This window comes from Dermochelys coriacea, chromosome 3 (genome assembly GCF_009764565.3).
Source record: "Dermochelys coriacea isolate rDerCor1 chromosome 3, rDerCor1.pri.v4, whole genome shotgun sequence".
NCBI lineage: Eukaryota > Metazoa > Chordata > Testudines > Dermochelyidae > Dermochelys > Dermochelys coriacea.
Genome location: NC_050070.1, coordinates 46,336,130 through 46,359,076, shown reverse-complemented (window position 1 = coordinate 46,359,076; position 22,947 = coordinate 46,336,130). Strand labels below are relative to the sequence as shown.

The 22,947-nt window shown below is 40.2% G+C and overlaps 1 protein-coding gene across 5 annotated transcripts in view; it reads right to left on the bottom strand.

Moving 5' to 3' along the window:
• The window catches only part of LOC119853212 (muscular LMNA interacting protein), a 187,922-nt gene extending 177,406 nt beyond the window's left edge, over window positions 1-10,516 (bottom strand). For 2 of the 5 annotated variants that reach the window (XM_043510376.1, XM_043510377.1), the window contains exon 1: window positions 8,286-10,515. In XM_043510376.1, coding sequence (XP_043366311.1) covers window positions 8,286-8,348 — 63 coding nt within the window. In that variant the 5' untranslated portion in view covers window positions 8,349-10,515. Of the gene's footprint in view, window positions 1-8,285 lie in introns of all 5 variants that reach the window. The other 3 variants (XM_043510378.1, XM_043510379.1, XM_043510380.1) reach the window with 3 other exon arrangements.
• Window positions 10,517-22,947: the final 12,431 nt, after the last annotated feature.

The window sequence follows — 22,947 nt, the reverse complement described above, 5'->3', positions numbered from 1 at the left end:
ACTTATATGGCCATCGCCATAGCAAATGAGTACCTCACAATCGTTAATGTATATCCTCAAAACACCACTGTTAAATAGGGAAATGCTCTTATCCCCATGTTCAGATGGAGAACTAAGGTACGGGGAAGCTAAGTAACTTGCCCAAGGTCACAGAGGAAGAGTGGAGAACTGAATCCAAGTCCTAGGCTAATGCCCTAAAATTTGGACTATCCTTTCTAACCCGGAGAGGATACCATAGATGTCGAGGAGGGAAAAACTGAGCTTGACAAAAATAAAAATGCCTTCATTTCTGTCCATCTCTGTCCTATCTTTCTGAATCAGTTTCGATCCATTTCTAGGGAGGAAGTTTGGGAACACTGCTGTCTAAATATTACCTTGGGACAGACATCAAAAGACAGGCAGTGAATTGTGAAAAATAGCTAGCGCTCTGTAAAGTTTCTAAAGTAGTTTAGAACCTTTAAACCTAACTTTATCCTAAATACCAGTCTATTTAAAACCTCTCCCAATGGGGATAATATTGGCAAAACGACTCGACATGTTCAGCTATTTGACAATTGCTGCAAAGAGAATATGGAAAATATTTTTACCACATGTACTGTATGTAATAAATGTTACAGTGAAAGCAGAGAATTTGACAATCCCCATTGCATCTTCCCTTCTCATTAATCATCTCCCTTCTTTTCCATCATTTACTGTCATAAGGATTATTTCCAAAAGTTCATTTCAGCAATGCATATCACTGACAGAGTTGCAGTAACTTCTGCTGTAATGTTGGGTGCTTTTAAAATCAAAGAGCATTTTTAAAATTGCGGAAATCTGTTTATGCAGGAGCTATCCTGAAGGTTTGTCTTTATAACAGGTGCGGTTTTACTATCTATGGCTAAAGAGGGCTTGGGAACAGAAGAAGGTAATTAACCATTGGAACAACTTACTAAATGTCACGGTGGATACTTCAATACTGGCCATTTTAAAAATCAAGATTGGATGTTTTTCTAAAAGATATGCCTGGGAATTATTCTGGGGACATTCTAAGGCCTGTGCTATACAGAACGTCAGGCTAGATGTTCACAGCAGTCTCTTCCAGCCTTGGAATCTATGAAAACTACCTTTTTTCTGCAGGGAAAAAAAGGCAATTGTTTGTTGGACAAACCCTCAAAAAGCCAGTACTGCATACAGAAAACATCATCCTATCTCCAATTTCACATTCCTAGGGGAAATCTTTTGGAAACACATGACAGTTGCCAACATTCTGCATGCTTCACAATCAGGCTTCGGACAAGCACACAGCCCAGGCTATGTTTCAGTGCTAATATACTCAAGGTCTCTGCAGCCTTCACTACAGTGGCTCACAATGTGTCCCTGTTCCACTTGCATGACTTTGCTACAGTAGATGGTGCAGCATTACAAAGGTTCCAGGCATTCCTCACCAAGAAGATCCAGAGAGTAAATATACAAATATACAACTGCAGATCATCCCTGAAATGCCTCACCTGCAGCGTCCTTAGGATATGGTCCCCTCTCCTCCTCTTCAACATCTCCATGAGAGCACTTGGTGACAATTCAAGGAACCTGCTGCCAAGACTGTGGTGATGATACCATCCGTAGCTCTCCTTTTCCACCAATGTAACCACAAGGATTTCACAATACCTACAGGTGACGAGCATCTGGATGAAGTGCAGTTGGCTTTAACCCAACTCAGGCAAGAGTAAAGTGATGCCGATCAGAAAGGGGAAATACTTCAAGGACTTGCCAGGATTCTGTCCTCTCCTTTCATCAAAGGAATCTCCCCCTCATTTGTCAAAATGGTGCACAGCTCTGGTCCTGTTTGATTCATCACAAAGCCTAGACAATCAGTATCAGTGGTGACAAGCATTCTGGCACCTGCAGCTTGCTAGGAAACTTCACTCCTACCTCTCAGATGACCCATACATTCAATACCTCCATGCAGAGTTATTGTATGTCACGGTCTCTGGAGCTTTAAGGGTCAGCAAGGCAGAAGCTCCAGTTTGTACAGTTTACCCCGCTGGCCAGACAGGACATTAAGAGCATGCCAGCTTGGTGGCTCGGCTCCCTCCTGGACTCTCAGTCCACTCCCATTGCCCATCCAAGCCTTTGGTCCTCATCTTCAAAGCCATTCAGAGGTATGGACCAAGTATTGCAGTGGCCCTGTGTCCCTTTATGATCCACCAGGACAATTGCACTTCTTTGGAACAAGGCACCTCAGAACCCATAGGAACTGCAGATAACTCATCCCCGGCATGAGGGGGACTCAGCTATGACAAGCTCCCAGATGAAGTCAGACTGATGTGGAGTCTGACCAGCATTAGAGCAGGCTGTAACTCACTCCTTTCTGATAAACTGGGATGATCTATTCACACACTCAAAGCGGCACTAACTGCATGTGGGATGTACTGTGTTTGATATACACTGCTGAGAATAACTCTCCATTATTAACCCACTAGACAATGAAAGTCCGGGGAACAAAGAGACGAACTGTAATAGAAATAAAATCTTTAATTCAATCTCCTTTAAATGTAACGTTCTACTTAATTGACACCTGTATTTTCTCCAGTTTTCCAGAGTATATTTGCTTACTGGTACTGTTAACTTTTGTTATATATTGTAGCTGCCAAGTTGACAATAAAATTGATTGTGCATTTTATACCATGTTTAGGTTTCTTTTCTCTTTGCAGTTTTGTATCTGACCATGGCTTAGCTTGAATCCAATAGATTTAACTGTTACCAAAAAAATCCAAAATGATTTTAGGTTAAATTCTTCTGCATCATAATTCCCCTTTTGAGCAACATAACTTAGTGTCACACTGGGACCCTGGAGAATTGATATGTGGGAAGTTTAACCTAACTTGCTAAGAGTCAAACACTGCTCGCTTTAGTCCTCAGAGCAGCTCCATAGACTTCAGTGGGACTCCTTTCAAGGCATGTGGGATTTGCATTTGTTAACATAAATAATACTGTAATAGCTGTGGAAACATGATTTACAACAAAAGTCTCTAGTTCAAAATCCAAGTACATTTTTGTTGGATAAAAACATATGTAGTGTTTGGAGAACTGAACTGATTCAATACTGACTTGGCAGCCCCCTAAAAGAAGGGTGAAAAATGTAGCCATGCCTGGTACTAAAATGGGAAATATATTATCTGCATTGTGCTTTGACAGTACAGCGCAGCAGTTCTTGTTGTGGAAGGGGGATCACTAACAGCTCTGAAAACAATGTATCCTTCTCAGTGGTGAATCTAGTAAAGTGAGACTGGAAAGTGTGGGGGGGGGCACACAACTTATTTAAAAAAGCTCCCTCTTAGGTCTCTCCCAACTAGAACAGAATGAGAGAAAAGTGAAAGGAGAGACGTGCTCAGAAAACAGAACAGATAAGAGTTTTGGCAGAGCTGTCAGTTCACCACCACCAAGTGATGCTGAACCAAGTGATTTCCCTCTGGAGGCAGGAGAGAGAAGAACAAATGCAGAGAACAAGGATTCCAGAGCACAACACCCTGCACCCAAGCTGCCTGCTGTACCAGCTCACTGATGCAGTAGCATTCTAGTAGATAGAACCTGTGTCCGATCTACCAGAAAACAGAAGATATCCCATTGGGGTGAGGGCTGCCCTGCTGCATGACCTCAATCTCCCTCTTGATGGGTTAGCATAAACAGGCACACGCTCGGTAAGAAAAGAATCTATTTAATCCTGGAAGAGAGGACAGAGGCAGCTCCCCTCCTGTTTGTGACTCCAAAACACTTCTGCTTTCCCTGGGCAGAAACCATACCCCACCCTGAACTCTTCCCAGGGATATTCTCTGAGTCAAGGGTCCTTCCCATCTGGAAGGAGCATCACATCTTTTAGGGGCTGCCTGTGGATGTGCCACACACATGGACCCAGCCAGCACAGCAACTTGGTCACACTATTTACATTTAGATATGTTGGAAGAGAAGTTCAGGTGATGGGACTTGCACTGATGGAGTACACAGCCTAAGACCTGTAGCATAGGTTAGAATTATTTATCATTTACTGCTTATGTGATGGTAGCCACAAAAGAAAGACCCCATCAGGATCAGGGCGTCATGTGCTAAGCACTGTACAAATACATAGGAAGAGACAGATCGCACCCTGAAGATTTTGAAGTCTCAAGGACCCAGTACCAGATGAGGAGTGGAGGATGGAGGGGATAAATGATCACTGGCTCAAGTTTCAACTTACTTTGCTGGTTTTTTTGCCTAGGGGTAGAGGAAGGTTAAAAGGAATGGCAGCAGTGGAAGTGTAAATGTGTCAGGGAATAGGGAGAGTAAGGGGGGTTTTGAAGGGAGGAAGAAGGGAGCAGTGGGGAGTGCAGGAAGAGTGAGTCTGGTATTGAGAGGGAAGACGGGGTGAGGGGAAGGGGAGGACAACGGACAAATGCTACAGAATTGTAACCACGATTCCAGTAGGTTTGGCACTTGCTTTTATGTTTGGTCCACTCGATAGGGAGATTGTCCTCTGTTCACTGGCAACAGGATCGGGGTCATTCACTAATGGTGGCTTATTTTTTTTGCATTTTGCCTCAAGTCTTCATGAGGATTTATGCACTAGGTACTCAGCTGTCAATTTACAATTACAATTTACAGAATAGGTAGCTCAGTGCTCTGAGGAGTCAGTGAAGCAATCTGAAAGAGTAGGAGGGGATGAAATTTGTTTGGAGGGAAGAAGTAAAAAGGTTTATCAATAAGGCCACAGCACATTAAACTATCAAGAAAATATCCCAGTTTTCTCCCTCAGCTAGACCTTCCTGATCCCCACTTCCCTGAGACATCCAAGTGGGAGCAATCATTTTACTAATGGAGGCGTGCATACACAGCTTCAGTTCAGGGAACTCCATTGTTTTTCAGGCAGATGCACAGGCAACATAAGTGTCTTGTAGATAATTGTAGAAATCTATACAAGAGAGTTGTGACAAGCTCTACTTCACACCATCACAGAATAGTAACTTTTGACTTTGGAGGATTTGATTTAAATAATTTGGTTCAGTACTAGCTGGATCCAGATATGACTTGTGAAAAGCAAATAATAATTCTCTAGTCTAAATCCTTCAGTCCTTTCTTATATAGAGCACACATCATCATTCAAAGCATAATCCTAATGCCTCTTCAAGCAACACATGCTATTTTTTCCACTCTGCATCTTGGTTTGGCTTAATTTGTTGTCCCTCTGTGGCTTTTCTTTTCTTTACCATTATTTAATTTGCCCTAAAAGTCAGTTGTGTTTTATAAACCTGAAAATTGGTAGTGCAAAGATTGAATGTTTCTGTTAAGGATGCCAGTGTCAATTTGCTGCAATTGTTCAAATAGGAAATAGATAAAATGTGAAATATAATAAAAGCCTTTCAAATGGCTGGAAGGAGAGTTCTTCCTGTATCAGTGGGTGAGAAATCAGGAATAGAATCAGGAAGATTATTTTGAACTCAGTATCTACCGTCATATCAATAGGGCTGTTCCATAAATTGTGCCTTGTAAGCATACAACAAAGTCACAAGTGTAAAAAAATAGCTCCATGAGTCCAGTTAGGCTGATCTATTGAAGATTAACAGAGGTAGAGGGTTTTTTAGAATATCAGTATCCATCTCATTTGACTTTACTGTTCACAAAATAGAACTAGCATAACCTTCCATTTCCACAGTCACTTTTAAAAAATTCTCCCAGAGACCCTGACAACAAAAATACTTGCTCCCACGAGCCAAGATAAGGGGAGCTCTTTAAAGTAAAGTCTGGACATTATTAAGTGAGATGGTAGAGAGTGCCATATATTTATGAAGTATGTACAAAGAGAACTTTTCAGGGTGTCTGGTGATGTGTAGGACCAGATCCTCACTGGTCAGAGTAAATCATCCACACTTTCAATATAAACTGATTTACACTAACCAAGGATCCGGTTCACAGTATGGTTTGAATGAGCAAAAGAGCCAGATTTCAGAAATTTAGGGGGACAATAATTCCTATTTATCAAAGAGTCAGACGGCAATGACTCCTTTATGTACAGTGAGGCTGTCCCACTTTGGAGACATATAGTATCTTGAGTATGAACTAGTCTCTGGGTAGTCACTGAACATTTCTGAGAACCGTAGAAACCTGTGATCAGATCTTTGTTCTAGTGAACAAAAGGGTGGAAATATTTGGAACAATCAGCAAAGTATAAGACAGAATATAAAATATTGCAGTGTAGTCTAATTCATAGAGTTTAAATTATAGAATTGTTATCTCATACAGCATTTATCTTTGTTTACACACTCACAATACACTGAATACAAAAATATGTGGAAACACCAACAGTAATGTTTATACATGATATCTGGATTAAAAACTGACACTGATTCTTAAATTATGTTTAAACATTGAGCTGATCTGCTTGTTTCAAAGAGGAGAGACTCAGATCAGATGAGAAGCCCAGGGTGGATTACAAGAGGTAGGGATTTGGACTAGGAACCATCGTGTGGGGAAGAATGGGATTCAGGTGGAGTCTCCGGTCTGGGAGATGGGAACTGGGTGGGCAAGGAGATTTGGACGGGAATGAAGAGGTGGAGGATGAAAGAGAAGGGACAGGCCTAGGATAGGCATGAGAAGACAGGAGCAGAAAGGGTCAGTTTTAGAGGAAACAGGCAGAAGGGTCTGTGACCACTTCAGCACAATTCCCTCCAGAACTGAAATAGAGTTCAAGATTCCTGAGTCTCACCATTCTTCTGCCATCACCAAATATTTCTGAAACTCGCTGGGAAAATCTCTCTCACATACACATCCTTCTCTAGTGTCTGGTCCACATAGAGCTAGTAGGTTGCTGTCCTCTATCCATTACTTTGTTAACTGAAGTGGCAGAGGTCTGTATTGTGGATCCAACCCTGTGGCTGGCCCACGTGGATGTCAATGTGATTCCAAATAATGGAATTTGCTTTTCTCAATTAGATTTTTAAAAAACAACATTAGAAGAACATTAAGGTTGCAAAATCAATTATTAAAGGTGAGGAAATGCTAGAATTAAAGTTGCCTGGGCAAACTTGTGTGTATGCATTATGATACAATCTTTAATTACGTGTTTGTATTATTTTTTTCCACAGGATCTATACAAAACTAGAACTTCAAGGCATATTTTTTTCCTGCAGCTTGTATAAATTATCTAAGTGATTTAACCCTTGATATTTTTTCTTTATGTTTTATGGATCTTGCCATAAATGAGAAAGATGCAGTATTTCTTGCATAGTCTGAAGTATTAATAATGATTGACTAGCTTTCTTACAAAATACTAACATAAATAGTATCTGAAAATTCCTTCAGGTAGCACTGTTTAAAGAAACATTAATTTTCTACCTGAAAAATTCCTAGTAGTTGAGACAGAGGAACTAGTTAACATTTTGTTTCAAGATCTCCTAGACTCACTAGCCAACCTACCTCCATCTCAATAAGATGATATGTGTAATTACCAGTTTAGGGTCAGATCCTGATACCAATATTATCACTGAGTAACACATTACCCCACCCATAGTCTCATTTAAATGGGATTACTTGAGGAATAATTTACTGCCAAACATGAATAAACTCTGTCCCATTGTGAAGTGAAATAATAGACCATAATGCAACAATAGTATTACCTTGCTCTTAGGATCAAAGTACATAGTCATCTTTATTTAAGAAAGAAATCAGCAATCACTTGCACTAAGTACAGCTTACTAATTTAATAATATGAATAATATGACACTTTGGTGATGTCTGGAAAATGACCTTTAGTATTAACAAGTTCTATTTTGCACTGTAGAGCTGTATTTAAATACTATGTTACTTGAATATACAATTGCATTTTTGACCATTCTTTTTTCTAGTGGTCACCTATTTCAGTTTAAATTCATTTTCAAGTTTCTAGTGAATGAGCTGATAAAATTTCCTAATCAACCTGCCCTTTACTGAAGTATCTTTATGTAAAATAAACTGCAAGGGCATGAAAACACTCTGATAAAGAAATCCTGGAAGAAAAGTGAGTAATAGGTCTGGGTTTGGTTATATAATTGTACTGAATTCCTTTTGCACTCTGCAACTGCACAAATGTCACTAATGAAATTCCATCATTTCCACTGAAAGGTATCATTCATAATTAATTTCAACATGTAACACTAAGCCTGCTAATCTTCAAGGTCACTGGCCGGAGGAAGCATGGAAATATTACTGGAACCTTTCTAAGGTTCAACAGTTGCTTTGCCTTTCCTCCTCACCATTAAGTTTAAAATGTTTCTAGAGTAAACCTCAACATATCTTACCGTCAGCTTCTCCTTTAAGGTGTGTTTTGCCGAGATTTCTTTTTCATGCTTTTCTAACTCCATGTCCCAGAAAAAGAGGCTCAGATCCTGGGTAGAAGTGATTTAATCTAACTACATATTAGATATCACTGTACTTTTCAAGTTGTGAGACAGAACTCTATCAGGCAGTGCTGGTGATAATTTCTGGTTAGCTAGTGTTTCCATTTATAGACGTAGAAACTTCACAAATAGAATCCTAGAGAGAAGGCAGACAGCTGGCCTCTGATAACAATAAATGTTATTTTGGCATCAAAGCAAACCATTCAACGTGAGTACTGTTGTAGCAGGGTTTTTGTTACCTGACCCCCACCCCCACAAAATAAGTTTGTGTTTAAAGACTCCCTGAAAAGGAACTGGAAAAATAATAGCTAGATCACAGTAGAACTTATTCTTGAATGCACAGTTTATTAGCCAACTAAAATGAAAATATGATTAGCTTGTATGATATAATGTTACACAGACACAGAATAATCAGAGCAACATTTGAAAAAGGATACATATGTTTGTCTATTGATCTTTCTCAGTTACCAGTGTCTGGTACTGAGCAGTCCCACTAGAATTTAATGTAGAGATATATTCTCCTCATGTCGTTCTAATAATAGGACATGCTATATTAAATGTCTTCTTGATCTTCTGAAATGCAGAAACAAAATCAGAACATTGTATCTGTGCTACAAATGTTAATACGCTCAAAAACTAGTCAGTGTAGATATAAAATATCACTGTATTTAAAGCCATTACATACCAAAGGAGATGGGCTTTTAAAGTGAGTTAACAATAGAAGAATAACCTGGTTTGGGTTCCTGATGATAAAGTCAGGAGTCCAATATTAGAAACTGTGGTGGGAGGAGGTTGTCTCCTTGGCTGTGCTGTAGATTCCAAGGTTTACAACACAACCACTGGTTGCTACATCAACTAGGTCAATGCTGATATCTTCTGAGTGTTTTGCATGCATAGTTTGTTCTGCAATTCCTAGTAACTAATAGGGAAAAATCCAATTGCAAACACAGTCATGTAAAAAAAAAAATACTTCGCTACTGAATCAGAATAGATTCTTTGATGGTTCCATGACACATCAAAAAATTAAACTTTCCTTCATGAAATTGGCACTGTAGGTGTCACATGCTCAGATTATATTAAGAGAATTTCCATTACTACTAGAGGACCAGCCTCTTTTGCCTGAAGCACTCTGAAACCTGCTTCTGGTTCTTATCTAGTAAAAACCTAGCTTTGGCTTCATGGAATTGTTAACTTGTGTGCCACTGTAGAAGTGGCGGTCAAAGCTAAAACACATATTTCTTCCTGCATTTCTTTTTGTTGTAAACTGGACCTACATGATCTTCAGAGCTTCAGATGGGAAGGAAAGAGGAGTGGGGAAAAATGAAATATTCAATAAAACTGGCAAAGAAAAAGTTACCAAAACTCACATTTTTCCTTCTTTGATCATAACAAAAGTTATTTCTATAGTTATCTTTTATTCTCTCTTTTATCTTTGCTTTATAGACGTATAAGACCATGGGTGGAAGAGTAAAGGAAGGGAAATGTAAAGAACCACACACATTTACAAGGTGGGACTAGTAGAAAAAAATATATAGATTTACTTAAAATTAGGAGGCTTTTAAAAAAAAAAAAAAAAACAACCCTCATCGATTCTTCTGAAAAAGCTGGGGCAGAAAAAAACACAAATAAGTGGCATAAACATAGGGAAGAAATAGCATTGCCCCTCTCTCGATCAGGAATGAGAAAAGTACTAAGATGACTCTCTCTCACCTCTCTTCTGTGAGGATTAAATTCCTCCCTGGGCAGAGGGACTAGCACAAGGCCTATGCACCACTTATGCCGTCAAAATAGTGCTTAAGTGGGATTTAAACAGCAGCTTATATTACATTGTTGCAAAGGGGTGAATGTCACCCAAAGTCATTAATCCTTCATGGATCCATGCCACAGAAGCACAACAATGTTCCTTGTTCTCTTCCAGGCATTTTCTAATTTAAGTACGTCAGAGCCAAGTGGATTGGAAAATTGTACCATCTGCTTTCTGAAAATTCCCATAGCACATATGAAAAACTGAAGTCTCTATTACTATTCATGTGGCACTTTGAAGTAATTTCAGATTACAGAAAGTAATAAACTGTCCCAAGTCAAAATATTCTGCTCTCATGTTGTAAAGAAAATAAATTTGCAGCAATGTAATATAAACTCTACCTTGGGGCCATAGTTTGATATCACTGTATCTTTGGTATTGTGGTCACTTAGTTATTGTTTTCACTATACATAGATGGATGGGAGTCAAATACTCAAAATTCACAGAAAATCTGCTTCAGTCCCCAAAGTGGAAGAAAAAATAATATGAGGTAGTCAGGGCCGGCCCACAACATTTTGGCACCAGAGGCGGGGAGCTCAAAGGATGCCCCCATGTCCCCTCACTTGGGCCAAAACTTTGAAAGGTCTCAGTTCTGCCTTCTTCCTGTTCTACTGCTCTCATGGTACTGCTCTGCTACCTACTTCAATAAAGGAGAACTAACAACTTAAAATGCCTTGTACAAAAATATTAAGTAACGCTTAACTTTCAAACACCTGAACTGCAAATGTCACTTTTCTTGTCTGCAAAGTAAACACTGGCATTTTTATCTGTTTGAATAATCAAATTGGTGCTTTCCGTGCCTTCTTGGTTCCAAAGATTTGAACAACTTCCTCAAGGTCCACAATCTGAGCCAGCTCATGCTCTATTGAGATGGTTGCAAGGCCGACCAGCCTCTCCTGTGTCATTGTGGAGCATAGATATGTTTTTATTAACTTCAGCTTGGAGAAGCTGCATTCTCCACTGGCAACTGTTACAGGAAGTGTTAGAAGTATGCACAGAGCAACAAAAGCAGTTAGAAAGAGGGTGGTCATCTTATTTGTGCACTTATATTCCAGAACAGCCTTTGGAGTTGATCCTGCTGAAATGTATCTTGGAAGGGCTTTCAGTTCATCACCTAAATCACTCGCATCCATATCATGTGCATGTCATCATGTGTCAACACTGTCTCTAGTGCCTGTATTGCTGGTATAGGTCTTCTTCAGATATAGTGAGAAGTTTTGGAATATCCTACAACATCCCAAATATACTGCTGTGTTCCTTGAGCTGCATGAAACATTCTTCAACTGACTGTATTGCACAATCTAGCACCTGGTTAAAGAATTCAACTTTGAATTGTTGTTTGGGATCTCTTATGGGATTATCCCATGCCTGATAATCAAAATGTCTTCTTCTTCTTCCATGACTCTTGTATTCTTGAATGGGTGGGAAAATAGCTTCAATGTGAAGTTCCTCTGCCAACTTCTGTGCACTCTTCAGAATGTTTTAAAATCCCGCATCTGACTGGTAAGACTGTTGGTATGACTTTGCTTTGTCCAGTTGTTCCATTGCTCCAGATATATCAAGGTCAACACCTTGGGTCTCTTGCTTACAACATTTATTTCAAAGAGTATGTCATGCCACAGCACTAAGCCACACAGAAATTTGAAGTTGTGTATATTTCTGGTGATTCCATTTCCCTCTGCCACTGTTCTCCCACGAATAGTTCCTGTCATAGTATTATTCACCATAATGGCAATTACGGCATCATTTATCTTCCCAATTTGTTGTTTGATAGGCTTTATCGCCTACACTCAACTTTCCCATAGTGTGGCACTCAGTGGTTTCAGTGTCAGAAAGGATGTTCCCAGATGTTGCTTCAAAATTTGCCATCGATGAGTTGATGCAGAGAAAAATACATAGATGCTTTGAATTACATTAAAAAATTCAGCAGCCTCACTAGAAGCTGATACTGCATCACTGACCACCAAGTTCAATGAAAGAGAACTGCATGGGACAAAAAAAAAACTCGAGGGTTTAACTCTCGGATCCGTGTCTGCACTCCTCTGTTCTTTCCTCTCATGTTGGCACCATTATCGTAGCCCTGACCTCTCATGTCAGCTATCGCAATTCCCGTATCTTCCAGCTTTTTAAGAAGGACATTGGTCATACCAGCTCTTGTAGTAACATCAATATCAATAAATTCTAGAAAATGCTCTCCGACAGTCACCATTGCAGGGACATTTTCACTACGTTCTGTTGTTGTTACAAAACGCACCATTAAAGTCATTTGTTCCATATGGCTGATGTCAGATGTGCAGTCCAGAATAACAGAGTAATAACTTGCTGACTTCAGATCTGCCGCAATCTTCTGTTTGACTTTTGTTGCCAGTAACTGTATGATCTCATTTTGAATTGTTTTTCCAAGGTAGTGGTGTGTGTACATTTCTTGGGTGGTGACTCTTCTTAGATGCTCCTGGAGTACAGCATCAAAATCAGCCATCAGCTCCACAATTTTAAGGACGTTTCCATTGTTTGGCACATACAGCTGATCTGAAGTGCCACACAGTGCTAGGTTTTGGGTACCAAGCATTCTCACAATGGCAATGAGCCTTTTCAGAACATTTTGCCAATAAAGAGACTCTGATACAATCTTCTCTTGATGCTGATCTATGGTGACCTTTAACCTTAGTCTCATCTCAAGCTCTTTCCACCTATGTAATATTCTGTGGTGATTTGCTGCCTTCTCATGGCGTGCCAGATTTCTAGCCAGATTTTTCCAGTCCTTTGTTCCTGTAGAACCCAATGTGGCTGGAACATTAGACTGGAAGAGTTTGCAACAAAAAACAGAATATAGCATTCTGGGTGTTTGAGTACATAAGCCAAGGCCTCTCCACTTTGTCGTCATTGGGGATTTCACGCCAGTAATGTGTTGGATGGAAACTTCTATTTTCATTTTCTTTGGGGAACATGAAGTTTTTCACTTGCTGTGGCCCATGCAGTACAAGGAAGTCCCTCAGGTTACTGCTCAAGTGGGTCCACAGTCCTGGATCATCTAGACTTAAGGAACTAAACTGAGCAGCAGCTGTTTCTTGAGCCTCCACCACACTCTTCTCTGATCTACGCTTTTCTTCAGGAATGTGCATGGTTACATCCATTTGAGATGGAGATATGGATGCTGCAGTAGCTGCCAGGTCACCTGCACTCTGACTAACTGGAAGATCAGGCATCTCATCACCACTCCCATCCTCACTGGGGCTGGAAGACTCACCGTGAACATTTGTGTCTGTGTATCTCAGAAGAGATCCTTCCTGCTTAGATGGAAAAGCTTCCTTTTCTTTCTTTCTTTTTCTGAATGCTGTTCTGTGCCAGCTATAGTGGCTCTCAACACTCAGTTGAAGGGGACAAATGAGCAGGCTGGTAGCGGGGCCTGAGTGAGGGAAGATATCAGTGGCTTAAGGGCCTAACTGGCTCCTACTACTTCAGTTGACTGCCTGTTCTCCTCAAGTGGGTTTAGAAAAGCAGCAGGAAACAGGAAGTTCCCTGAGAAGCTGGTGTTAATCAGTCCAGGCTCCTGGGGAGAGAGAGGCACAAAAGAGGCTCCTCCTCCTCTCTCTCCCTGCAGCTCCTGCTGCTTTCTGTTATTCCCTCTCACCTTTTCTCCTGCCTGCCTGCCATGTCTCTTGTGCCCTCCTTCCTCCAGCACAGCACTCCACCACCTTTGTGCATCTAGAGCAGAGAGAATACCTATGCATCAGCAGACGACAATTTTCTACACTCTGGGTCCTAGTGGCGTCCCCTTCCCCCGCCCCCGCTAGTCTGGCACCTGAGGCGGCCGCCTCAGTTCGCCTCATGGTAAGGCCAACAGTGGAGGTAGTGGTGAAGCACAGAATAGAAAGTTTCCTGCATAGTATTGGTTAAAGGGGGAGCCGGATTTCAATGGAGCTACATCAGTTGACACAAACTTAAGTGTTTATTCGCTGCAATTTTAATATAGATGGCCTGTGCCTCCTCTTACTTACACTAGTTTTACACCAGTGTAAGACCATTGATTTTCGTGGAGTTACTCCTGATTTCCTTTGCTGAAAGGGAAAGGAAAATCAGGCCCACGATGTTTAAATAGAGATGCAATAAATTACTGGACTACCTCTGATCCAACGCCTATTGAAGTTCATGGAAAGTTTCCTGTTGATTTGGATGGGCTCTAGATCAAGCTCATAGACTAGAGGCCAATGTACTTTATTAGGGATCTAAGCTGTGTGTTACATGACAAATGCTTCAGCCTATGCTAGAAAAGTCAGGACTTGCTCACACAGGATGTGCAAGTAATACATGTAGCCAATATTATATATATTATACACTACTGAGGGGGACATAGTTCAGTTGCAGAGAATGTCAGGATGTCTGCTGCCCCCTGTCAAATACAGCCAAGAAGAGCATATGCTTCCTTCTGAGCATTAGCACATGATCATAGCTCCCATGATAATCAAATCTACCTGCACCATGAAATATGAGCATTTTCTCTAGCTGAAAAGAGTTTGTTCTTTTCAATCCCTCCCCCTATTGATATGATTGTGCATTTTAATATATTACTACTTATTAGAGGAAAGTTAAATGTAAAAAATCAGTCTGAATCTTGCTCTGTGGGCATCAAGGTTTGTGATCATCTTAATCTCTGCAGAAAGCAAATGCAATAGTCACGAACCAGCATTTGAGAAAGCTCAGTCCCCTTTATTTGTGAGTCTTGTGTTCTGTCCCAATACAGAATCATCATGAATGGCCAGTGGGAGGCTTTCAATTGATCTCAATCAACTTTAGGAAAGGCACAAAATTACCCTGAGCTACACAGCACATAGAGAAAAAAGGATAATGTGTGGTCATGCTGACGACCACAAATTCAGACTATTGGAGAATAGAGCCCAATTAGAGGGCAGACTGGCAGATTAGCATATGGTTTACACCTGTTATGCGGTGGTGGATACTACTTTGAAATTTTATTTGGGCTCTAAGAACCCACTTTCATCATCTTATATTGTTGCCACTTTTGTCTCACCCAAGGGGAGCTTGCGAGCTCCCCAGCACCTTTCAATGCTGCTCCTGAATCATGCAGAAAAGTTACTGAGTAACAACTGCACCCTTAATATCAAGAGGTCCCCCGCACAATAGGGGGAGGGATTGAGAATAATAGAATATCCTTACGACATATGTACCCAATTAGTTTAATTGAGTTATCTACTATCATGGCAGACTCATGTTATTTCATATCTAATCAATGTGTGATGAATAGATTTAAGCTGTAGATATAGGTGTATATATATATAAGTAGGATAGGATTATAGGAGTATAAGATTGACACATTTTTGAAGAAAGGAATGTGTATTAGGTATATAAGTAAAATAAGGCCATAATGCTAGGCCTAGAGGCTAAGGCCTGTAAGATTTCAGCTTAGCCTTACTAGGCCTCGGGCTTAAGGATGTTTGACATAAGCAGGTGACCCAGGAATAACCTTATGCCAGTAAAGTTACAAGATTACAGTAAAGAATATGCCAATAGTGATATTCTGGGAAAATATACTTCAGTGAACCCATCTAGACCACAAGGCTAGTAGTCTGTAACATCATGAAAAGTTCTCTTCCTGCAAGTGACCATGGGAACATGTTGACATAAATGTTAATAAGATGTTAATAAGAATAAGAAGAACTACAAGAACAACCTATGAGAAATAGGCACCCCCAAATGTATGCTGTATGGAAGTATAGATAAGGAAAAGGAGGTTGGAACTCTTATGCAAATGCATAAGGTGTTAGTTTTGATCATACTAACAGAATAACAAGGGTTCAATGGTATGGAAAAGAGCGAAGACCCCAGCATGAATCATCCCTCTAATGATGACCACCTTCTTCAGAGACCCACCAGCTTCGGTAATACCTTTGGTTATATGCATATGAATACAACAGTAGCTATTGCATGGGCTCTCTCAAATTTGTATGCATCTGTGTGATTGTAACCTTAATCATCTGCTTACAGTGTATAATACAAACAAGTTTCCAGACTTGTGATTGTGTTTGTGGTCATTGTCTTTATTCTTTTTGTGTTTCTAGAGCCACCCAATCTAATAAAATCATAAAAGATAACATTCACCCTATTGTTCTGAAATATGTAGCATCACAGCGGCTGAGCTGACTCCCAAGGGACACTATAATTTAACACAGAACTATCAATTCAATTTAAAATAGATGTAAACCTTCTGCCAGTTAGAGTGGGCAGCAAGAAGGGCTGGGTTCAATATGTAGGTGGTTCCTTTTCAACAATATAACCAAAATTGGTTTGAGCCACCCAGTAACCTGGGGAAATTTCACTCTGCCTTCTGGGCATATCTAAGAGGCAATTCTTACCCTCTCGCAAGCACAGAGTCTGAGATAGAAAGAGTTTCTTTAATAAAAGTAACCTAGCATTAATCGGAGAAAACAGCACAAGTACTATTCATAAACATAAAAGCATGAGCAAGACACCCTCCCCAGAGTACACTGGGACGTGTTCTTTGTTTCAGGTTCTTGAGTCCAATACCCAAATGCTTGTAGTGTGCCCCCTTCCCCTCTGCTTAACACCCCATTCACAGCTGTTGTGCCTGGTCAGCGCAGACCCAGAGTTCATAGATAAATCTGCATGAATTCTCCTCCCTTCATGAGTATGTGTGTGGTGGGGGGGGAGGTAAACGTCACCATTTTCGCCCCCACTGGGTCATGGCTCCCGCCGGCTCACTGCATCCAATGTGACCTCTGCCAGTCAGTCTCTTAGTTAGTGATTTTAGCTCTGTGTAGGCTGGGCAGAAGCACAGTCCTACTACAACTGATTTCAGCTCTGATTGAGCAATTAAAATAACTAAGAGGTTCCTAATGAAGCCTATTTAGTGCTATTCTTTGAACTGTGGGGGAGGGAGGGAACAGGCTAAACCAGTCTAGGGACCTTTTGTGAGGCTGTGCAACTTCTTGGCTGTGGATATCTGTACCCACCACTCTTATTTTCACAGGGCTCTGACATTAGAGCCCCTGGCTTAATGAGGTTCTTTCAACTGATGGTGGCCCCCTCATTTGGGACAGGTTAAGCACAGTCCTGCTTTCCTGTATTCCTACAATAATTACAACATTGGTAATTATTTCACTACCCCTGAATTTAGTACTAAGATGATTTGTACACAACACCAGCCAAAGTTGATCACTTTGACACTGCAGTATCTGCTGAACATGTAAGCAGAGCAGGAGCAAATTGTATTTACATAAACACACCCAAAGTCTCTTCCCCTCCCAGCTAGCTGTCAGGGAAGCATTCATTCAGACCCTGCTCACATAGAGGCTACACACAATTCATATTTCAATAATTATTTTCCATCAACACCCTTATAGTGTTGCCTATTATCTATACATCAAGTCACCTACAATAAAATATTGGGCCAAGTGTCTCCATCACACTGTGCATCTACTATGCCCTGAACAGAGGAATACAAAAAAAGTGTGACAAAAACCCTGAAAAGGGTAAAAATAGCAGAATGGAAAGCTGCAGTATTATACCCCACTCCCTATAAAAATGCAGAATCACATCCCCATGTATTGCATTCAACTGGCTCTCCATGGGCTACAGAGTTGGAGCAGGTTGCATTGGAGGCAGGGATGGAACCAGAGAACAGCAGCTCCCCTGGTGACCTGCTGGATAAAACACTGGGAAAGTCAGTGGAAGATGACACCAATCTTCTAACCACCACATTGGAAGTGACAAGTAGGGTATAGGTGCAGCATCAGGACCAATAGCATCATGGTTCCTGAGTGATTCGGCTGCCTCAAGGGGAGAGAAACTCAGGAAACACACATGCCAAACCCATGAAAAAAAATGCATAAATTGGGCTTGTTTTTGGCTTAATTGGCTTCTAAGTCGCTTGTTGACTAGTTTTTGGCTTGAGGCTTGTTGCTTGTTTGACTTGTAGCTTATTGCTTGTTGTAGCTTGTTGCTTCTTTTTTTTTTGATTGGCTCCCGTCAAGCAGGGGTTGGGGGGGGGTGGAGCAAGCAGCGGGGATAGTCAGGGGTGCACAGTGGACCCACCACAGTTCCAGACTGCACATGGGTAGAATCTAGTCATATAGAGTATTGGGGTTCTTAGGGATTGGCTTGTTTTGGCCTTGTTTTGAAATGGGGATTAGCTTGATTTTTGGCTTATTGTGAAAGTCAGGGTGCTTATTTACCACGTGAAAGTTGGCAACTGTATCAGGAAATAATGCAGTGAGACTCCCACACCCCAAAATCTGCTGGATTGGAAGCAAAATTCCCTAGGGAACCTCAGGCTTCTTGTGATTTGAAGGGCAAACTCAAGGGGAGACCTGTGTCCAAACCAGCTTGATTTCCTTCTTTGACAGGATAACTAGTTTAGGGGATAAGGGGAATGCAATGGATATAATATACTGAGATTTTAGCAGAGCTTTTGACACAGTCCCACATGACATTCTGATAAGGAAGCTGGAGCAACATGAGCTTAGCAGAACTACCATTAAGTGGATACATAATTGGTTAGACAACAACAAAGAAAGAGTAACTTAATGGAATGATGTCAGATTGGAAGGAGATCTCAAGTGGGTTTCCACAGAGATCTGTCTGGGTCCAGTGTTATCTAAGATCATTATTAATGACCTGAATGTAGGAATAGAGAGCATACTGATCAAATTTGCAGATGACACAAAGATGGGAGGGTGGGAGGGAAAGAGTTGCAAACACTTTGGAGGATAAAGCTAATATTCAAAGGGATCTTGATAAATTATAGAACTGGGTTATAGACAATAAAATGAAATTCAACAAAGACAAATGTAAGGTGTTACAATCAGGGAAGAAAACCAAATGCACAAATACAGAAAGGGGAAAAACTGGCTTGGCAGCAGCACTGCTGCAAAGGATCTGGGAGTTGTTGTCTGGGAGTTGTCAACTTCAACATGAGTCAGCAATGTGATACTGTTGCAAAAAACAGCAAATGCAGTTTTAGGTTGCATTAACAGAGCCATAGCATGCAAGGCACTGGAGGTGTTAGAAGCACTCTACTCGGCATTGGTTAGATCTCAGCTGGAGTTCTGTGTTCAATTTTGATCGCCAATGTATAGAAAAGAGATAGCGAAACTAGAAAGGATCGAGATGCGAGTGACAAAGATGATGAAGTATGCAAATGCTGAAGGAAATGGGTGTGTTTAGTTTGGAAAAGAGAAGATTAAGGGGGGACATGATAGCAGTCTTCAAATACTTGAAAGGCTGCCATAAAGAAGATGGAGAAAAGTTGTTCTCTCTTGCTGCAAAGGGCAGGACAAGAGGCAATGGACTCAAACTATGTCATAGCAGATTTACATTAAATCTCAGTAAAAACTTCATAACTGTAAGAACAGTAGGACAATGGAACAGACTGCCTAGGGAAGTCGTGGAAGCTTCTTCACTGGAGGTTTTCAAAAGGAGGCTTGCTAGCCATCTGTCTTGGATGGTGTAGACACAACAAATCCTGCACTGACAGGAGGTTAGACTTTCACTAGATGACTTTTGTGGTCCTTTCTAACCCTATGGCTCTATAATTTTATGACTGTGGCAGTGATCCTATGAGTTGAACCCCATGTAGGTCTAGAAGCACTTTTCCTTCTTCCCTGGGTTATTCGGAGTGGGGGAGCACTTGGTCCTTATGATGTAAAGCCATTATTCTAAGAGTTTTCTAATATACTGTGTCAGTAACTTTCATATTTTCTGTGCTCAGTTCATCGGCGATGCTTGGAAAAGAAAATAGGTTAGTAACAATAACTTCCATGTCACATTGGATCACAGTTTTATTCACACAACACCCATATTTCTTTTAATATTCACATTTGTCATGCACCCAGCCACAGTGCTGAAACACTGAATCCCCATGTTTACTGAAATGTGTGTCTGATGTGTATTGCCTTTGTCTTAACTTCAGGGACAATGTCTTTATGATTGTGCCTAAACATACCACTAGAAGTTAAGGAATATTAGGTCCAATATGAAGTCCTGACATATATCTTACTTAGATGATATATCAGGTCTGTCAGTTAAGACGTCTGAAATTAAGGTTGAAATCTTAAAATTTCTTGAGGTTTAGAAGGAACATTTTGACCATTTATTTTTAAAAATAATTCAAAATCTTAAAAATCCCACAATACTCAGACAGATCCATCCACCCCCATCTGGCTGCAATTCATGAAGAAATTACAAGTTAAGATTTTTAATTTATTTTTGACTCCAGCAATTGTTCCCCTGCAGTATGACAAGTCAGCAAGTATCTGTATGCATATGCTAGGTCACGTGCATCAGGATTCCAAATGCTTTTCTAACATGCATTTTACATTGTAGCTGCAGAAATGAAGCGTGTGCTGAAGTTGCCTGCAGTTATGTACTGAGAAGGCTTACCTTTCAATTGACATGAAATCTGAGGGTGGGAAGTTAATCCTTGCGAGAGGTCACAGTCCACCAACAACTGCTGCTGTCACTCTTTGGACAACGTGCTTATTCTGTAAATACTCAGGGGAGGGAGAGAGAAAAGCCCTGGCGAAAGAGGGAAATTATTATATGCAGTATAAACCCCCGCCTCATATTCAGGGGAACCAATACATAAAAGCATTACATACCATACACTGTATATGAGTCTCTTCTATACGTTTCCTCAGAAGAGAACCTTTTTGAATGCATTGATTCCAGAAAGTATGTTGCAAAAGTTATTTATTGCATTACATTAAACAGACCCTTTAGAGATTGCTGTTGCTCCATTGAAGGCGTTAGAAATTGAGATCACTCCACTCCAATTACTATTAGCTTATTGATTAAAAGTGGACTACTATAAACAGTCTCAGTTCTCAATGACAGCATAGTGTATATGCTATGACTGAAAGGTAAAGAACATCTAACAAACATATAAGCCCTTTTTCATTTGACATCTATTGCTTTAACAAAGTAACTGTTCTCAAACAGGTGTTCTCAAGCTACTGAACAGTGTGAACCACATTTAAATGGAGATTGTCCCCTTCCCACAAATCGTTTCCACGCATCAATGGTACCGACCAACCGCTCCTCTCACTCACCATCACATCCCTGTGGCAACTATAACAATTGCTTAGAAGGAAAAAACCAACATTAGAGAGGTATTTAATGCTTTTTTAATTATCTTTTAATGCAATTTTGCAGCTGGAAATGGGGAGTCAGCTGTCCACAGGAAACCAGCAAGTACTCCAGAGAGCCATTTTGTGAATAAATGGTTTATGCGGTCATTAACTAATAATGATAAGATCTGGGCAATTGTTATATCAGTATTGACTAAAGGCTTGATTCAGGGCCTATTTCTGCCCACCCTTTTCCCATACTGGTTCAAGTGAGTGAGCATAACACAGCATGAGTCAGAGTGGCAGAATTTGGCTCTTAATTTTTTATTTAGTCCTTATACAAGCAAACCTCTCATTGAAATGATTGGAAATTTTGCATGAGTAAAGCCTGAGCAAAAACTAAGTAAGGGCTTCAAGATTTGGTCTTTCATGTTTTGTAAATGGGCATGCACGTTTATGGTGCTGTCTAATTCATAACACATTAGAGTTGTGTGTCTTTATAGTGGTGTTATTCAACAAAGTCCATAAAAAAAACTCCTTTTAACTTGTGGTCAGTACATCCATTGGAATGAGAACTATGCATGTGTGTGGAACAAAATTCTCCACACTGCAATCTGAATTTTGCAAGTTCAATTAAAAACAAACAAATAAAGGTCTACATTTTCAAAATTTCTACTAATTTGGGTGCTTCTGTTTTGTGGGGAACAACTTGAACACCAAGAGTCTTATTTTCAGAGACCCATCACACCAGCTGAAGATGGTGAAGGCTGAAGAGATCACAAGAGGAACACTCTGAAAAACTGTGGCACTCAAAATTAGAAGCCACTTTTGAAAACATAGGCTGAAGTGCACAATATACACTAGCATACAATTACTCTGCCTTTTTTGAATATTTTGGAAAGCAATATCAAAGTTTTGTATCTAATGAAGAACCTAAAATGTATGACTGGCTGGAGTAGAGCAAGATAGTGAAAATATATAGTTCTCAATAGAATCCCATTTCATTCCACTTAATTCCCTTGATTAGCTGAGGTTCATTCACTGCCACCAGTTATTGGTTTAGAACCATGTAATTTCTATATTTTCCTATTCCTCCAGTCCAGGAAGACATAATTCAATACTAATAAAAATTGCATATCACACACTGGATTGCAAAGACATTTATTAGTGCAGAGGGCCAGCTTTAATGATATTTCTGCTTTGTGCATTCAGTAAGGACTGTGGCACTACGGAGAAACAATGATTGTTTCTATGGCAAAATAAGCTGTGTGGCACAGGAGGGGAAGAGAACAAACGTTCCTTTTTAAAATTTAATATCATCCACTGATGTCTGTCTATTCTGAGTCAAACTAGGAAGACTATGGAACTGATATAGGCATTTTCACAGCACTAGCAGATTGTGTAGTAATGCTTGTATCCCAGAATTAATTAAAATTAGTTTAATACTCATATCACTGGTAAATTATCTTCATTTCAACTAAGTGTAAAATAACAAGAAAACTATGGTGGAAACAGCTAGTGATGCAAGAGAAATCCCCATATCATAAATTATCAGTGTTATGATCCTAAATTTTCAAATTAAAATTTCTTTCACACTTATTAGGGGTGATTTGCTAATAATATGGTAGCAATCCTGTTGCAGGTCAGGACTGCTAAC